The 19,923-nt window shown below is 43.2% G+C and overlaps 1 protein-coding gene across 3 annotated transcripts; it reads left to right on the forward strand.

Annotated features, from left to right (window-relative positions):
• The first annotated feature begins 109 nt into the window (after positions 1–109).
• stat3 (signal transducer and activator of transcription 3 (acute-phase response factor)) lies at positions 110–19,294 on the forward strand. Of its 3 annotated transcripts, none has more exons than XM_056579187.1 (24): positions 110–317; positions 2,134–2,278; positions 3,288–3,531; positions 4,181–4,273; positions 4,428–4,509; positions 4,633–4,733; positions 5,394–5,545; positions 6,081–6,239; positions 6,714–6,806; positions 6,918–6,977; positions 7,080–7,109; positions 7,239–7,332; positions 7,431–7,478; positions 7,814–7,897; positions 9,841–9,939; positions 10,389–10,524; positions 10,693–10,745; positions 10,862–10,956; positions 12,039–12,178; positions 13,146–13,367; positions 14,047–14,089; positions 15,306–15,389; positions 17,041–17,138; positions 17,490–19,294. In XM_056579187.1, the coding sequence occupies exons 2-24, from the start codon at positions 2,151–2,153 to the stop codon at positions 17,540–17,542; spliced, it is 2,391 nt and encodes a 796-aa protein (XP_056435162.1). In that variant the 5' UTR covers positions 110–317; positions 2,134–2,150; the 3' UTR covers positions 17,543–19,294. The 3 variants fall into 3 exon arrangements, with proteins under 3 accessions (XP_056435162.1, XP_056435169.1, XP_056435179.1); XM_056579194.1 differs by having other exon boundaries at positions 111–317; positions 15,330–15,389; XM_056579204.1 differs by lacking the exon at positions 15,306–15,389 and having other exon boundaries at positions 111–317.
• Positions 19,295–19,923: the final 629 nt, after the last annotated feature.

Raw genomic sequence — 19,923 nt, forward strand, 5'->3', positions numbered from 1 at the left:
TATCCCGCCTTCGACGGCAATAAACGAAACAATGATAGGCCGGAACAATCTTGTGGTTCGTGATTGGTTTCTGTACACGCCAATCTTTGAATTGACGGGTCGTGGATGGTTGGAGCGGCTGCAATGCAGGGGTGGGCTGGAAAAAGAACTATGCGCACAGGAGAAGTCTTCGCCGTGTATCAAATACGACGAGACTGATTTTTATTTAGTATAAAAACAAACATAGATCTAGGATTTTAGGCCCCTTATTTACACCAATCTGCATTCCACATTTATTCGTTGCTGACCAACTTTCCAACCGAGGAAAAACAAGCCAGGTACGTGTCATGAAGTTATAGCCTACTGTTCATTGTTATCTGTGTGTATGTTTTTCATTTCGTTCAATGCTGAAAATTAGTTCAGCCTCTTTCTAGAGTATCCATTGCATTGCAGTCGAGTCGACGCCGTGCATTTTCAATAGTGGCAAGTAGGCCATTGATGCCATCCAAACTTGTCATCAAAGGTTCACGTATAAAGTTGTGTTATAGACCTAGTTGGCGGAAAATCTGGTTTGATTTATGTTCTTGCTTGCTTATGTTTGTTTATCATTGACGTCAGTGCTGCTGTATACAAGTGCACTTTCCTTTAAATTTTGTACGTTTTTTTTTCTGTGTGTATTCGACTACTATAATAAGCCTAGTAGCTGAATCATTTTATATTTCATATATTTAAGTACAGTGTTTATCCTGTTTATTATGATCTTGTTGGCTGACTATAGTCGTCACGCCCATCTCGGTACCTGCTGCAGGGTATCGTGTCCTAAAGCTGGATGTAGCTAACCTGATGGGGAGAGAGCCTCAGTATGATGTCTTGACTGGACATCATCTTCAAAACTATGGTTATGATTGCAGTGCAGTTGCAGACTGCCAGTACTGAACTATCCTCATTGTTGACATGGTTGTGGCCTTATAGTGGGGTCTTACCATGACTTTGGTAAATATGAAGATTACCCACCATTGTTTATTTGAAGATGACTATTGATGACAATATGTCAACAGCATAGGTGCAAGGTTTTAACCACCGTAATTAGCAGTAATCATCGGGACCTAATGTTTTAAATGCTTAGATCGGCGTGTTGTAGATTGATACAGATTGATGCAGAAAACAGATCTGGGAATCCAACAAGAAGTCTGTGAAATTTTAACATGTCACAAGTTCAACTAAAAAGCAACCGGCTTGAAGTCCCTCAATTATTGTTCTTGGCCTTTTTTATTCAACACACGTTCCTCTTGAAACGAAATTAGGATGCGAAAACTATGTTTACAAATCTATTTACAAATCTGTAATATCAGTGTTGTTGCTGCTTAATAGTGTAGTGTTTTTATTTGTGTGTCCGTGTTGTTGTTATTATTTGCTCAAATATTCTTAACACGTGTGCTGTCGAACCTTCAGTGTCAATTTTAGTAGTAATGGGAAAAGAAGGATACATCTGTAGCTGCCTTGTATGTTTTCAGTTATTTGTGTGATGGGTGTGTAGGCCTAGATATGCCTTGTCTTCTAAAAGTATAAAACAACTCATTGCTTCTCTTAGTAATCGTACCAATGTTGCAATGCATTAGAGTCCTTTTTTTGGCAACAATTTTGTAGAATAACCCCTCGCCTGTAATAGTAGTACATATTTTAATGTAAACAGGTGAACTGTTGTAACAAAAAAAAAAACATTGCAACATTGTTCTCTGGAATACATCACTCAACCGTGTCACTAAGGACAACAGCGACAAACTGTGTATTTGTCTCGCTGCTATAGATTTTTTATGAGAGTAATATAAGATATCTGGGGGAGGGGGATGACATCTAATCCATCAGCCGATCAGGTAGGCTAGTTGACAGCTGGGAAGGCCGGTATTTCTTGGAGGAGGCGGAGCTTTCAGTGAAAAGGAAGTAGAAGTAGCATTGCTAATCAAGAAGCGTCCTTTTTTTTTGGTTCTTGGCAAGCGGTAGTTTCTTACGAAAGAGCAGCTGTCTGATTGGGTCTGTTTCACATGTGCGAAACATGCTGTTTGGCATGAATGGTCCACCTCATTTAAAGTCACAGCGTTTCTTAAGAAGAAAACAACTTAATAATCCTCCTTTTGGCCGTGTGGTGGTTTGAAGAGGCTCCAGGGGTCACGATGGCTCAGTGGAACCAGCTGCAGCAGCTGGAGACCAGGTACCTGGAACAGCTCTACCACCTGTACAGCGACAGCTTCCCCATGGAGCTACGGCAGTTCCTCGCTCCCTGGATCGAGAGCCAGGACTGGTAGGTGTTCCTCAGATATGTGCCACTGGCCCCCAGATATGGGATCAGTTATGGGGATTAGGGTGTACGACTCCCAGCCGAAAGGGACTGTGTTCGATCCCTCAGTGTCCCCAGCAGTCTAACTTGTAGGCAGTCATCCTTGACTGTAAAAGAGACCATACACCTTACTTTAACGTTATTGACTTGTTTCTGTTTTCATTGTACTTTTCTTTGGCTGAAAGTATCGGCTAAATTACTCAATATGACCAAGTGGTCATGGTCAATTATCATATCAATAACAATGCTTTGGCCTTCTCTCCGGTACATGGTGTGTTTTTCAGGTTTCACATAGGTCACATTTACTGGTAGTGAACCATGAAGTTCCCTGGAAGTTGATCACCACCCTTACCTTAACGTTATTGACTTTTTTCTGTTTTCATTGTTCTTTTCTTTTGCTGAAAGTATCGGCTAAATTACTCAATATGACCAAATAGTCGTGGTCAATTATCATATTAATAACAATGCTTTGGCATTCTCTCCGGTACATGGTGTGTTTTTTCGAGTTTCACATAGGTCACTTTTACTGGTAGTGAGCCAGGAAGTTCCCAGGAAGTTTATCAACATTCATCATACAACCCTAAAGTGCCAAAAGGCACCATGATAAGGAATTGTATGCTCAGCCAGTAGAACTACTCCAAAGGTTTTGCTTATTGGCAAACAAATGCAACCTTCACCACTAGCCGTAATTACAACTAAATAAATAGGCACCCCTGGCCATTTATGCAACTGTACAAAATTTCTCAACCGCACATTTCTTTCACCATATATTTGAAAAATGTTTACATATACAAATATTGTATCCTTTTTTTTTATGTCTTCATCAATCTTTCTTTATTCTATATGCTGTACAATGCTTTATTTTTGTAATTCTATTTGGCTGTATCTCGGCCCCAATCCACCCAGAATGGATGGCACTCAGAATACCCCATTTGTTAAACCCTGACCACATCCGTGGTGTTGTGATCTCCAGGGCCTACGCCGCCAACAAGGAGTCCCACGCCACCCTGGTGTTCCACAACCTGCTGGGCGAGATCGACCAGCAGTACAGCCGCTTCCTGCAGGAGAACAACGTCCTGTACCAGCACAACCTTCGCCGCATCAAGCAGCACCTCCAGAGCAAGTACCTGGAGAAGCCCATGGAGATCGCGCGCATCGTGGCGCGCTGCCTGTGGGAGGAGCAGAGGTTGCTGCAGACGGCCACCACCGCGGCTCAGGTGTGTGTGATGGGACGGACGGGGGTAGGGTTCGTCTGGAGCCATAGGGATGTCGTCATCTGGACCCATAGGGATTTGTAGATGCCAGTGTTCAATGCCAGGCCTGAAGTCGTGCAGTGTATTTTAATCGGGGAAATCGGTCCAGTTATTGAACTGAGAAATTAGTTACGTTTCCCTAATTTTAGACAAAGGGGCATTTCAGAATAGACGGGAACAAATAGCAAACCCAAGTGCAACACTTGTGTCGTGTTGGCTGTTATTAGCTGTTACATTTTCAGTTATAAGTCATAGATCCGATTGCTATAGTCAAAATAATAGCGAAAAGGTACATTTGTGTGGATAATGTTTCACATATCTTTGGATTTGGACAGAAGCATCCCCAAGGTTAGCACCTGGACCTTGATGTAGATAAGGTAGATCATTAGAAAGAAATATCAACTCGTATGAAAACACGTCTTATATAAATAATCCTGCACCGCACTTTGCTCTATTTACATAGTCTAGAGATCATTTTGATACTTTTATGACCGTATATATATTTACTTTATATACATAGTATATCATTGTGAAGGATTAACTGGTGGTGGTGGTGTTGATGATGATGATGGTGATGATGATGATGATGATGATGATGATATTGCCTCTGCAGGACGGCCAGGCGGCGCATCCCTCCGGGACCGTGGTTACGGAGAAACAGCAGATCCTAGAGCACAACCTCCAGGACATCAGGAAGAGGGTGCAGGTAGGGCCTGTCCATTTTGCTGAAAAGACCATCAATATATAACCGATATTTATATTTATTTATTTGTGTGTATCAAAGTGTGTCACCCATACATTGACTCCCATGTTTGAACAGAGAACATAATGGATTTGAAATGCCTATGTGTCGTTTGCAGGACATGGAGCAGAAGATGAAAATGCTTGAGAATCTACAGGACGACTTTGACTTTAACTACAAGACCCTAAAAAGCCAAGGAGGTGTGCATTGCTTTAATGGGTTTTAATTTAATCCTGATGAAACAACGGACTTGGGGGACAGATTTTCAGCCTATAGATTTTCAAAGAAAGTAAACAATGTCTCCACCCTCTCGTGCTCTTCAGAGCTGTCCCAGGACCTGAACGGCAACAGCCAGGCTGCGGCCACAAGGCAGAAGATGGCCCAGCTGGAGCAGATGCTGAGTGCCCTGGACCAGCTGAGGAGGGTACGATTAGCCACGCCGTTCAGTCCGGAAGGCTGCTGGGGTGTAACCAGAGCCAAGTCAATGTATTGACCTGACTTCTAATGAGGGGAGGGAGATGGGAGGGAAAAGATCCTAGGCTCGAGTTTCTCCAGATGACAAGTCAGCTAGTGTGAAGGCAGAATGTCGTCGTGAAAGCCATTCATCTTTGGTTGATGTACATTAAGCAATAACAGCATCAAACCTTATTGAAGGGACGTACAATTACAGAAATGCACTCAATTATTGGTTAACCTTACAACTGAAAATAAGTAGAAGGAGAAGTTGTAAGCCAAGTGTGTAGTGAAGGGTCAGTTTGGTGGTTTAATGCGCTAACCACGTAGGCAATATTATACCGACTCAGGTTCGATTCCCATCTGTCTACTGCTACATCTCATTCCCCCTCTTCTTCAACCCGCTTCCCTGTTGCTTTTTCCTGTACTGCCAATACAATAATTGTTAAATTTTTTCTTCAAAAATTGAAGAAAAAATTGAAAAATCCCTTCAATTAGGTGAAAAAAAAAAAAGGTGGAAATGAGACTACAAGGAACTGAGAACAATAATTGACTAATGAGATCATGAAGAAAGAAACGTCCTCTCTTGAGGGTGGGTGGACTGACTGGCGTCGCTCTGTTCTTCTTCCAGCAAATCGTGACGGAGATGGGGGGTCTGCTGACGGCCATGGACTTTGTTCAGAAGAACCTGACGGACGAGGAGCTGGCCGACTGGAAGCGGAGGCAGCAGATCGCCTGTATCGGCGGGCCGCCCAACATCTGCCTGGACCGCCTGGAGACATGGTAACCCTGAACCCGTTCAAGACGGTGACAAAGCTTTTCGGTCGGGGAGCCACAATACATGATTTGCCGCTTTGACATTTATTTGAATGGAACAATGTCAAAAATAGAAATGTGTGGGCATTTTCTAAAAGATTGTTTACAATTTGGAATTTACTTTATCGGGCTCTTTGCTCCAAAGTGACTCATAAACAACTGCTGGAATATCCTGCCCCCGTAAGGGGGCAGGATTTATTTATACTCCTTTATAAATACATTATTCAATGTGTGCTGACATTGACATTGTTTTTCTATGCATGAATCGCCGAAAGAAAATAGTGCCGCAGAACCAACATTAGTTACGTCCGTTACTTAGTGTTTATTTCAAGGTGAATAAAAAAAAAAGTAACCTTCCAAATGTTAAACATCGATTTTGACCATCAGGCACCCATAATCGCATAATCGATTAATCAGACCCCTCCTTATACCAGAGTGGCAGAATGTGGATCAACATGTCAAAGGCATGAATCTTATCTCTTCCCCCTCTACTTCCCCGCAGGATTACGTCTCTTGCCGAGTCCCAGCTCCAGATCCGCCAGCAGATCAAGAAGCTGGAGGAGCTGCAGCAGAAGGTCTCCTACAAGGGAGACCCCATCATCCAGCACCGGCCAGCCCTGGAGGAGAAGATCGTCGACCTGTTCAGGAACCTCATGAAGAGGTTAGCAAAGGGGGCCGAGTGAATGTTTGTAGCCTTATGCAAGGGTTCGGGATAGGGTTATGCAATTGATTTCCAAAATATTTGTACGGCCTTACGTTGTTTAATCAAGGCCGATCTTTGTAAATAACCGAGTGACGGCCTTGCCAATGATCAACAAACAATGTTCAACATTGTTTGTTGAAATTCTGTGCGGCAATGTTCTTCATGAACTTAAACTCGTCAGTTTGACGTGTTTAGGAGAGGTTTTCAATGGGGCTTATGGCCAGACTGATGATAGAACACGATGTGGACCTGTCTGATCAGGATTGTCTCACAACCTATATTGGGGTACTATGTGTAGTTTTGCCACACATAGTACCATATTTTTTGGTATGATCCTGGATTGTTTTCAAGATGTTCTTCTGTTTTATCTCTGGTTTGTGTGTGTGTGCTTGTGCGTGTGGTTAAATCAAATATTTATACCATCTGTTCCAGTGCCTTTGTGGTCGAAAGACAGCCCTGTATGCCAATGCATCCAGACAGACCGCTAGTCATCAAAACAGGAGTGCAGTTCACCAACAAAGTCAGGTATTCATGAGGAGGCGTTGTATTGTTTTTCAATAATAGACGGTTTCTACCATCCCAAACATTTAAGAAAATACAGGGTAATGTTTGATGATACAACATTTATTTGTGCAGGTTACTGGTAAAGTTTCCTGAACTGAATTACCAGCTGAAGATCAAAGTCTGTATTGATAAGTGAGTTAAGCCTCACACACATCACACTCGATATCATGATTACAAGTAGGACCAAGAACTAATCGATTTTCAATAATATTTTTCTCCTGTATTCATTTTCAGGGAATCGGGGGATGTGGCTGCAATTCGAGGGTAAGATTCTACATTTTTGTTCTTTTTTGGATTGAACATGTTACAAATATATTTGTCACCTTCCATTAACTCCATGGTTAGAGAACAAATTGTGTGCAAAAAGATTTTTATTCAGTTATTGTTTTTCAGGTCAAGGAAGTTCAACATCCTGGGCACCAACACCAAAGTCATGAACATGGAAGAGTCGAACAATGGCAGCCTGTCTGCCGAATTCAAACACTTGGTGAGGCCAATGCACCTATTATTAGCTGCCTGGAATGGGAGCCTGTTTTTAATAGTGTTCCTCCTCTAATGACTAACGACTTCTCCGTTTCCTTGCAGACGTTAAGAGAGCAGAGGTGCGGCAATGGCGGCCGGACAAATAGCGACGTGAGTGCACACGAACACACGCGCGCGCACACACACACACACACATACAGACATGTACATGTTAACCCTAAAGCAACCTTGTCCTAATACAGAGTCCTCTCTCTTTCAACCCACTCCTTCCGTCTCCCTTTACACTTCCGGCAATTGAGACATTATAAGACCTTGAAAAAAAAGAATGAGACATGACTAGCAGTGAATTCTTTGTTGGTAAATCCAGCTTGTATCCTCTGCAAGAACAAAAGGATGTTCTTGTTGATTATTATAATTTCTTGTATATAAACGCCTCATTTACATGCAGACCTGAACTTCTGACCTGAACTGTATTCTCTCTGCAGGCTTCGCTGATCGTCACCGAGGAGCTCCACCTCATCACCTTCGAGACAGAGGTCTACCACCAGGGCCTGAAGATAGATCTGGAGGTGAGGACGAGGGGCAGAAGGGAGGACCCCTCGGTATCGGAATAGTGGAAACATGCGGTCCATACATACTCGGTTCCTTCTTTTTACAATGCATTTATTAAGCTGACCCTCTTAGCCAAAGTGACTTAAATGAAGTGCATTTAACCATAAAGTGACAGCACATAAATTGCAAGTACTCATGACATTTTAGAATGAAGAGATAGACATAGGGTATATATATATATATATATATATATATAATCATAATATATATATAATATATAATCGTTTTTTTCCCATGGGCAGATGCATCTTTCCAGATGCAGTCTGAGCAGATGAGTTTTCAGGCTACTGCGGAAATTGTCGTGTTTATACTGTCATGACGTCAGTGGGGAGCTTGTTCCACTATTGTGGAGTCAGGACCACACACTGTGGGTATTTGGTTCAGTGGCAGCTGGGGCCTCCTTGTAGTGAAGGAGTCGTTTTGATATCATTTCAACCCACACAAGGGACCAGGGATCACATTCACCCCAGTGGTTGTTACGAGCCATGAGGCTACGATGGGCGACTGGTGAGAGATAGACGATGCTACTGCATTGCCTATCTCAACTGGTAGAGCAAGGCATTAACCCTGACAGAGGGTCACGCCATGCCGGAGGCGGTGGATTGATTCCCACTGAATGGTGTGCCACTCATTCTAATGTGCTCTGGGTTCTTAGCTGCTTCGAAATGAAAGTACAAACATTTTGTGTATGCTCTTATTGGTAAATAAGAGAATGGTAGAGCACTTATGTAGCAGACAATACCGGTCTTGGTGATTAAACCATTGTAACCCTCTTTCCGGGTTTCACTCAAACATCCGTTGCCAATCGAACTGGTCCAAATCCCTTTGTTGTGCCGATTCTGCCTACGAGCAAGTCATTTTGACTTATGACTTTGGAAACAGATGTTTTAGTATAGCCAGAACCGACTACTACGATTGGTTTGATCAACCACATGCTAATAAGTATTCACAAGTCATTCAGTATTTAAAGTAACCGTGAATTGAAGCATCCAACCGTGTGTCGACACAGCATCCTACTGAGCTGACGGTCGGACTCCACCTGCTTCAGTCTATTTAACCGTGCACCCACGCTGGCTGTGCTGTTCATGCTGCCGTGACCAAGTGAATGTCTGCTCTAGCACAGTCCTGCGTGCAAGACACGTGATCTGAATCTAGAGCTGTGTGTGTATACGTGTGTGCGTGCGTGTGTGTGTGTGTGTGTGTGTGTGTGTGTGTGTGTGTGTGTGTGTGTGTGTGTGTGTGTGTGTGTGTGTGTGTGTGTGTGTGTGTGTGTGTGTGTGTGTGTGTGTGTGTGTGTGTGTGTGTGTTTGCATGCGTGCGTGCGCCGGCACACCACACTACAAAGAACACGTTGTCAATGCAGTCGTCGTTACATACAGGAAATGAAAGGTAATACTGAGCTAGCAGTTGTGTCATCTTGCTGTGTTGCATGGGGGCGTCTCTGTTTGATGTAAAGGGAGAAGTGCACTGTTCATCGCGCGTGTAATCTTATCTGAATGACCTGCTTTGTAGCCCAGGGTGCATGCTTTTGTCAGAGGCGCTGTCTGCTTTGAAGCGGGAAGCCATGTACTCCTTTCACAAATATTTTTTCTCAAGAATGAAATGTGGCCATCCAATCCATCCGGGGAAGTTTTTTTTCCTTGTTACCTTACCGTGTTTTATCCTGGTCCACTTTTGTCCCACCTCCGTGTTCGATCTGTAGCTACTATTCAAGCCACTAGAGGCTGCTAATGGGAAAACGTACAAGGTGCAGTTAACACCCAGGGGAAGGAGATAACCCCTTTTTATATTGATGTAACATAACTCGTCCACCTCGGCAATTTTACTGTAACTGTAACCGCAATCTTTAGAGGTTAAGTTGTTCATGTCTAATTGTATCGATATTGATTTGATATTGCAGACCCACTCCTTGCCAGTTGTGGTCATCTCCAACATCTGCCAGATGCCCAACGCCTGGGCCTCCATCTTGTGGTACAACATGCTCACCAATCACCCCAAGGTACGACAGCGCCCTCTTGTGTTGCGGGGGCTGAACTGGCCTTATAGAAAATGTGTGTATTTTGAATGTCTTTAAAATAATTATTATTATTCAGTGTGTTCCTCGACATAAAGAGAACTCTGGTTAATTTACTTTTTGTTCACATTTGTCTAAAGAACACTATTTATAGTAACAGTATCTCATACCAAAAGCATGCTTAAAAAAATTTCTTTACTTTGCATTATTTGGTGAATACTGCAAATATGTTGTTGCTTTGATTCCTAGCAAGCATAAAGAGGTTTGTTTGTTTTATTTTTACATTCATTTCTGGATTGTGTGTGTGTGTGTGTGTGTGTGTGTGTGTGTGTGTGTGTGTGTGTGTGTGTGTGTGTGTGTGTGTGTGTGTGTGTGTGTGTGTGTGTGTGTGTGTGTGTGTGTGTGTGTGTGTTTATATGTGTGTGTCCCTCCAGAACGTCAACTTTTTCACCAAGCCCCCCGTGGGTACCTGGGACCAGGTGGCAGAGGTGTTGAGCTGGCAGTTCTCCTCCACAACCAAGAGAGGCCTGACTATTGAGCAGCTCACCACCCTGGCAGAGAAGCTCCTAGGTGAGAGGACGCGAGGGAGCGAGAGCTAAGAACCCCACAGCGAATGTCTGGAATCATAATCATGTTTTTGTTTATCGTTAACTGTGTGAAAATCAAAAGATTTAAAGTGTGCGCGCGGTAGCGATGAAGATGATTACAATGTTGACACGGCGTTTGTTTCGGATTCAGGGCCGTGCGTTAACTACTCTGGCTGCCAGATCACCTGGGCCAAGTTCTGTAAGGTAATTTATCTGAAGTTCACCCAAGAGTCGACCGTCTTTCATCGGTACACGACTGTATAGGTGGACCTGAGGTTTCACCAGACTTTTTGGTTCCCCCCCCCCCCCCCCTCCTCTAGGAGAACATGGCAGGGAAAGGCTTCTCCTTCTGGGTGTGGTTGGACAACATCATCGACCTGGTGAAGAAGTACATCCTGGCTCTGTGGAACGAGGGGTAAGACGACGCGGCTGGGGGTCCTTTTGTGTCCTCAAACTCGTATTGATCCCAGATGGATCAGAACATGATGTTATTACAAACCAGGGATGGGAATAACTCAAATTATTCGTGGTCGAATAATCGGTGGGTGGTATGAACGAATAATCGATTATTCGATGTGTGCCGACATTCACAAAGGCAGCCATGGATCATCGGCAAGAAATCATTTAATATCTTAAACGCAAAACAACAAATACTTGCTAAGGTAGTCAAAACGAGAGCTGGTAAATTTTGAAAAATGCATTAAACTGTAATCCAAAAACGCAGTAAGATGCTATTGTATTTGCGGTATAAAGGCTGAATCGCAACGGTCTATACTTTCAACATAAAGAGTACGTATTTATCATTTGAAATTCGTCCCAGCCTTTATACCACAGATACTATAGGGTCTATAGCATATAACCACGTTTTCTGATTACAGTTGAATGTAACAGTAAGCTGACAACATCGCTAGTTAACAACGCAACTGCAAATTAAACACACGGAGATAACCATGCCAATCGGTTGGCAACCAAACAAATTTTCCTATGGTGATAATTCTGCACGCACATCCACCGTGTTGATAAACAAATAGTCCCCCTATAAATGAATGGTCTTCATTTATTTTCTATGGCAAGTGAGAGGGATAATACCTGTCCAACATTAGTTCCATCCGTTAATTCTTGTTTATTTGAATGGGAAAAAATGTTAACGGCCCAAATGTTAAAAATCGACTTTGACCCTCGGGAACGAATAATCGAATATTCTGACCCATCCCTATTACAAACAAAAATGTAAGTCTGTCGCCTTATCTGTGACACACATGAGACTTTACATCAATGTTTGAATACAATAATACAATGATTTTATACCCAATATTGCAGTCTTAGGTAGAAAAGTGCAGATTTCCCTTGTGCAGTTTCAGCTTAGTTTTACAATCTCGTTGATTGCGTTTGTTTGAGTAAGCTCCAGCATCCCGTGGTCCCATCTGTGGCTGCTGATTAGGCGTTTGACTCCCTTGCGTCTCGTGACCAGACTCTCGGTGTGTTCCACTCGTGCAGGTACATCATGGGCTTCATCAGCAAAGAGAGGGAGAGGGCCATCCTGAGCCCCAAGCCCCCAGGCACCTTCCTGCTCCGCTTCAGTGAGAGCAGCAAGGAGGGCGGCATCACCTTCACCTGGGTGGAGAAGGACATCAACGGTGAGGCTCTCCGTCATCCGTCCATCCGGTTTTTAGAGAGCCAATTAGATGATTGATCGACAGTGATGGACAGGTCAGGCCGATCATCTGTTTTTTAGAGAGCGGATTAGATGATTGATCCATCAGTCATGCACCATTCAGGCCGATCAGTAGTTTTTAGAAGACGTATAAGGGGATTCATCGTCATCAGTCATTCATACAACAGTCCAGTCAATCAACAGTTATGAGATTCACTTTCTTCTTAATACTTTAAACAAAAAGACATCGGCCCGCAGAGTTGCCTTTTGTTACGAGTAAGGTCTTTCCAGCTAAACAAGAAAGGTAACACAGAGAGACAGACACATACCCGCTATTCCCTCTAACCAAGGGAAAAACATACTCTAAAAAATACTCTAGACAGTATGGGTCGGCTTAGCTCAGGAGGTAGAGCAGTTAACCCTAACTGCTCACTTATTTGACACTTACTTTATTTAAAAAGTGTGTTTATAGCGTCTTCAGATGCCGCCACGTTGACAAAGTGTTTCTGTTTTCCATTGTGGCCTTTGTCTCCACCCTGACCTCCGCGTGGTGAACCCCCATGTAGTCGTTATCCCTGTCGAACACGGGTCTTTACTGGGCTCGTCTCACACCAGCACACCGCTTGATGATGAGTAAATCACATTATTGTAGAGTTTGAAGTAATATTAGACACAGAGCAAGTGCTCCATCCTGCCATGTCAGAGCGCTCCTTGAGTGTGTGTGTGTGTGTGTTTGCGCGGTGAGGCATGATCTAGCCTGTGTGCATGGATGGTGTGTACAGCCTCACCCAATCGCACAGCTCAATCTGCCAGACTCGAGGGGGGGGGGGGGCGGGGCAGGTGAGGCTGCTTAAAGCAGCACATCATCCAACACACAGTCCACAACACCTTGTGACACCGGCAAACCACCCCAAAGACAACAACTAAAGGAACGGAGGTTTGTGTCGCAGGGAAGACCCAGATCCAATCAGTGGAGCCGTACACCAAGCAGCAGCTCAACAGCATGTCCTTCGCTGAGATCATCATGGGCTACAAGATCATGGACGCCACCAACATCCTGGTCTCGCCGCTCGTCTACCTCTTCCCCGAGATCCCCAAGGAGGACGCCTTCGGGAAGTACTGCCGGCCCGAGGCAGTCCCGGAGCCGGACGTGGGAGGAGACCCCATGAACAGTGAGCTCCTTTTTTTTTTTTACTTTGTTTTAATTGAAAGGCTGTTTATTATATTTCTATATCAACGTAATGCAGACAGTGCCTTTACCTGGGAACAGATACCCTCCCTTGAAGAAAAGTAAAATACAAATTCTAAATAATGCAAAAATAATAGTACAATAATGTCTAAGAAATTTCCGCTAAACGGAAATTGATGGGTATTATTTACCATGATGACATGTGATTGCATTCTATTTAAAATGACCTTTACTTGTGAGCTACAAGCTACAATTTCTACACACTGGACCTTTTAAAATACCTGGCCTTGGCATCATCCATTCCCCACAGAGAAAATGTATTTAATCATGTAGTGTATGAGTGGGTTCCCTGGGGTTAAGCATTTTGACTTGACAATATTAAAGCAGGGTATAGAAATACCTTTGTACTGTCTCTATATGTATTTTTCTATTCAAAACAAACTTTACAGGTGAGCTGCTCAAGTCTACACAATCGACCTCTTAAAATACCTTTGCTCCTTCCCCGCATGGAATATCATGTAGTTCATGAGTGGGTTCCCTAGGGTTGTGCATTATAGAACCGAATAAAAAACCCTTCATGCGGTTTCTTTTATGTTTTTGATTTACTTCCCCCCGAATGAAACTACTCTTCAAAGCCTGCCTCTCTCCCCTTGTCATTCCAGCCATTCAGCCGTACCTGAAGACCAAGTTCATCTGCGTTACCCCGTGAGTAATCCACCCCGTCCCCTTAAAGTCTGATGCTTACATGAATCGTAAGCATGACGCTCTTCCTCTGTGAACAGCATGTGAGCTCCTTCGGTTACGAGGCGATCCTTCTTTTGTAGTTGTTCTTCCTGTTCTCCTTTCCCTGAGTAAGCATTTCAGCTCTGCTCTGTGGTTTCCATCATTGTGCGTGTGAGTGTGTTTTATTCTGGTCTTGCGGAAGAGAGTGGCGAGTACCGTACAGGCGGGTGGGCGTGCTTTACCAAGCACGCCGCTGGGTGAAGCGCCATGCGTGCTGAAGGGATGGCATTTATTGTTGCTAGGCGACCGAAAACCACATGATTGTCCAGTGTTGAGTGCAGACATAATTGTCCATTAAATGGGGCCTCCCCCCATCTTATTCATCTTATTTTAACCGATAGAGACGAAAGGAATTAACATGTACACATGATTTCAATATTTTCTCCCTCAAGGGTTCCAAAGTATTAATTTTAAGCGTTAGCGACACAAAGAATGATTAGTTTCTCTCAATTCATGTCAAACATATGAAAATAAACATTCATGTAATTTAGCCTTGGAAAGGATTCAAAAAACTTGTTACGCAAAAACAAGTTTGACTTCAATCTGGACTGAGTCACGGTTGCAACTGCCCTCAGGTCTATGACGCAAGACCTCAAGGGAACAAGAGCTTTGCTCAGTGTAGCACTGTCATGCCCCCGTGCGTCTACATGACTGGAGTTTATGGTGTGAACACTTGAAGGGAGCCTTGACGAAGTGGCATGGAGACATTCACCATTAGCGTTCAGTTCTATCTTGGAGGGGAGAACAGGACAAAGGCCCCATTATGGAGACTAGAGAACACTTGGAAACACATTCACGGAATGTTTCATCGTTTTTATAATCAACAGCCTCTTCCACCTTTCTCCGCAATCCACTGTTAGAACTTTAAAGACATTTGACTTGGGAATACATGTACATTTGGGTGTAAACGCTTGTTTTTTTAAATAAGTAAATCTATCCTTTTGGGGTGCCCCCTGCCTCGGGTGAGCCAGGTCTAAATGCAATGGTGCCGATGGCGTTGTGCACACTCACAAGGGCCGTCTGCGTCGGGCGTTTTTGGGGTGATAACTGGGTGTCGTGCAGTGCTGGCGTGGAGGGGTGGGGGGAGGGGGGGGGGGGGGGTTGATTGCTATTTGTTGTGTTGCGACGTTCCCCTCAGTGAGATCCTCACCTGTTTCCATAGGTGTCCCTCCGTGTTCATGGACTTCCCGGACAGTGATCTGCTTGGGAACGCATTCCCAGGGTATGCGCTTCTGTAGATGGCGTGTTTGTGCGTGTGTGTGTGTGTGTGTGTGTATGTGTGTGTTTGTGTGTGTGTGTGTGTCCCTGTTTTGTGAGGGTGTCGTTGCACTCCCTTTCACCACCCAACTCTCACCAACACCACAGTGTCCTACTCACCTCCTTACTCCTACTGTCTCTTTGGATCTTACCCAACCCCATTTCAGGAACCTTTCACCCAAACAGTCTCCCAGAGTACCCCATGTCATTTTCCACTGATGATTTCTTCTTCATCTTCCTCGAGTCACCCTTTTTTTTTGCCATTGCCCTTTTCATTTCCCCTATCATAAATCTCAACAATCCCACAATGATATAAACCGATGAAACCGTGACAATCAATGAATACGTTTTACGGCATATTTCCGAATTTACTATTAGGGATTCACCCAAACTAACAATTGAAAGCTTGCATGGAGACTTCCCATTACGGAGAATTGTCTTTTTTACAAATCTTTATCCACACTCTTCTTAAACCAGTGCTTTTCTCTCTATTCGTTTTCTGAATTGTCTTTCACAGAGGGTTACCAATGTCACTGTTTTTTATTTTACCAGTTTCACGTCACAGGCTCATTGCACTTAGACCTAGGCCGCGTTAACCAGATGAAGAGGGGGAACTGTTGTGCACTGATGTGTTTGTGTGTTTGATGATGCATGAGCATGCATAGGGTCGGCTTAGCTCAGGAGGTAGAGCAGTAGTCTTGTAACCGAAAGGTTGCTAGTTCAATCCCCTGCTCCTCCTAGCTGAGTGTTGATCTGTCCCTGAGCAAGACACTTAACCCTAACTGCTCCTGACGAGCTGGCTGTCGCCTTGCACCGTTGACTCTCCCGTCGGTCAATGTGTGTATTAACCGATGTAAGTCGCTTTGGATACAAGCGTCTTCTATATGCCGTAAATGTAAATGCATGAGGCTTGAACCACATGCCCTTCGAGGCCTATTTGCTTAATAACCCGTTATAATAACAGCCTAAATTCTCAGACATTTTGGTGATTGCTTCTATGTATTGCAGTTTATTTAATTTATTCAGTTAATTCAAGCTTTTAAAATATACTACTCAAAACGTTTGTAGTTTCACTGGCATATGGCCCATTCATTAACAAGGGTCGAATTTGAAATATACTTGCCTTGACGTTTGTCAAAGTCCTGCCTTCTACCTGAAACTAACTGCCCAACTGTCTTTTTGCCACTTTTACACACATAACCTGTCCTCCATCTAGCTAGATGAATGAGTGTTTGTGAAAGTGAAGTTTGCAGTTGATTACTTGAAGCTCACACGTTGTTAAAATGAGGGCACGTCACACTTGTGAGAACCAGAATAGAAGATGTAACCCTATTGCTAACTATCAGTCTGTATGTATGCATGTGGAGGACGGTAACAAGAGAAGTGTAGCCCATAGCAATGGGAGATTTAGCATGCTAGCAACCTTATCAGTTTGAATCAGCTGTCACTTCTGGTTAAAAAAAACAGATAGACAACTGAGATTGTAATCGCGTTGGTGTGGAGATCACGCCATTAACATAAACCGGTGTTGATGCTAACCATAAACCATTTCTTATCCGTCTGTGTATGATTTACATGCATGAAATGATGTGTCTGGGTTCTTGTTTTGTCCATAGCACCAACTCGGGGAACACCAGCGACCTGTTTCCCATGTCCCCTCGTACCTTGGACTCCCTGATGCATAATGAAGCAGAGTCCAACCCAGGGCCCTTGGGTGAGTCTTCCAGAGCACAGATGTTCCTCCTCCTCCTCCTCCTCCTCCTCCTCCTCCTCCTCCTCCTCCTCCTCCTCCTCTTCCCCCTCCTTGACCTCTCCGTCCTCCCTCGGGGAGAATGAGTGTTCAGAGAGGGGCCGTGTAGAAACGTTCACTTGAAATGTGTGCCCAGTTCATTATAGCACCACTCTCAGTGGCTCTGGATAATAGAGTATGCTAAATGGTTAACACTTAAGTCGTAATAAAACTGGCACATGTGTCAGGGACTGCCTTGCCCGTCCGGGCTCTGGCAAAGCCTATTTTTTAACCTAAAGTCCCAACTATAAACCGGTTTCTGTGTTTCCTCCACAGATTCCCTCACTCTGGACATGGAGCTGAGCTCTGATGTGGCGTCGCCGATGTGAAGCCACCTGTACTCTGGCTTAACATGTGGATTTCCCGTGCTTTTTCTGCCCTTTTTAAAGGGGAATCTCTTGTATTAAATTACAAGTGTTTGAGCCAATGTTGCGACAGAGAGCTCATGTTGGAGTTTGTATCTTCCTCTGCATGGTCCTGCTCGCCCCGTTGGTCATCTCCTTGTTGTCTACCTTACTGTTAAGATATACACTTGGGGTTCTAAAAAAGTATGTATAGATTTTCAAAATGGCCGTTTTGAAGTTTCTCTTGTGTAAAACTGATGGCAAGGTAATGCACAGAATACTGCAATTCCAAACTTGCAGGATATTACCATCCCACATTATAGTAATTTATTACTATACAGGGAACGTGTTTCTGCATTCGGGATTTCTAATGTGTTTCTGAAGCATTTTAACCGTGCTCACCAAAGCTATGTCCTTTTTCCTCCTTCCCCATTGGTCGATTTTTAATTGAATGGATTCCGTTTCGTTTCGTATTTGACCAATCAAAAGTGTCTCTTTGAGTGGTTGGTTTGAAAAAATTGTTTGATTTTCCTTTTTTATGCAACTGTAGCACATGTATTCAAATCGTATTCTTTTTTTACTGTGGCTCTAGGCATCGATCACTGTGGCATTGAATTCCTTCCATAGTTAGTCTGTAAACCTGCCCCCCGCCCCCCCATCTTCTTATTCGTGTGATCAGATTTTCTCTCTTTCAAACATTATTTATGACAAGAAACGTACATTTCTTAATGTCTATATTTGGTCTTATTCCCTAACCATGGATGTTAGATATGTAATAGCCTTCCCTTTGGAAGGCCGTTAACACAATTTGGATTGAAGATCACAGATTGAGCCCTCCCATTTTATCAGACAAAAAGTAATTGGACAGTGTTCAAGCATAATCTATAACTAAATGTTTTATAGCCCTATTGATTCAATAAATAGGACTGCAACAGAAAATGTATTGACATTATCGCAGTTATAGAATTGCACATGCCAGGGTGTTTTCCAATGTATGTTTTTTCGCAAACACCTGAATTCATCGGATGTGATCGGTTATACGAATCATTTAATTGTATGTGTCAGAATGTCTGTAATTTATGCTCAATTAGTATAGATATCATGGATATTTTTCCTTTGCGATCTCGGTGATGAGTACATCAATTTATGTATTTACATTTTTACAACATGCAAGAAACACATTTACGAGACGTCAATTCATGCAATTACATTGTGTGTGTTCAGAAATTAACTGTGTAAATTATGCTTTAACTGTATTGTATTTCAAATAAGAAAATAAACATTACGTCTCTAACGGAACATCAATTATGCCATGGTATTTGAAGTGCATGGACTTTGCCCAGGATTTTTTTACAGTAAATACTGGAAGAAGGGGAGAGATGCCTAAGCCTAACCAACCTTAAAGGTGATGTGGATGTTGATGTGGATTTAATGCATTGATACCCAATTCCAGTTTGAATTAGCATTTAGAGAAGATGTATCCTGAACCTTGAGGATGACAAGTAAACTAAATTGTTATAGTGCCTTTGTCACTCTGATCTCTCTCCCTCGCTCACGCTCACGCTCACGCTCACGCTCACGCTCACGCTCACGCTCACACTCACACTCTTTGCACCTTATAGTATTTAGTATTTATTATTGTATTTATTGTAGTATTTAAGTATTTTAGCATATGAGGGAATGTGTGTTTGTTATGTTTGTAATGTCTGTCCACGCTGTTGTGACACTGTAATTTCCTGTAAAGGATTATTAAAGGATCTATCTATCTATCTACACTCACACTCAGGGTTAGGGCCTCTTGGTCGGAGAGGAAGGGATGTGGAGATGAAATGTGTTTAATGTCAGCTGCTGACTCAGCTGTTTCAGGAAGCAACTGGCAGCCTCTGGTAGTGGCCAGCAACCAATGGGGTGTGAGGATTGATTCAGCCCCAATTGCACTGCAGCCTGCAGCGAAGTGTAGTGTGTGTGTGTGTGTGTGTGTGTGTGTGTGTGTGTGTGTGTGTGTGTGTGTGTGTGTGTGTGTGTGTGTGTGTGTGTGTGTGTGTGTGTACACAAGTAAGGGAGAGGCTAAAGGGTGAGCTAATGCTCTATGGTTGCCTACCACATGACAGAATATTATATAATGTAATTCCTTCATTGTCATTACAGAGAGTACAGTGAAATTTAGTGGCAGTCCTAAACACGAATTCACAACCATCAAACAGCAATTTAAAATAGCCCAAAAGTTAGAAGTAGACTTATTGAATGTACTTATATACGAATAAAATATCGTCACTTTCACTCATAAAAACAGTAAGATATAAAAATGACAACAATGTGGTAGCATCTGGGATATTGCACTTGTGGTAATTTGCTGAAATTAAAAT

Source organism: Gadus chalcogrammus, chromosome 2 (genome assembly GCF_026213295.1).
Source record: "Gadus chalcogrammus isolate NIFS_2021 chromosome 2, NIFS_Gcha_1.0, whole genome shotgun sequence".
In the NCBI taxonomy this organism is placed as follows: domain Eukaryota; kingdom Metazoa; phylum Chordata; class Actinopteri; order Gadiformes; family Gadidae; genus Gadus; species Gadus chalcogrammus.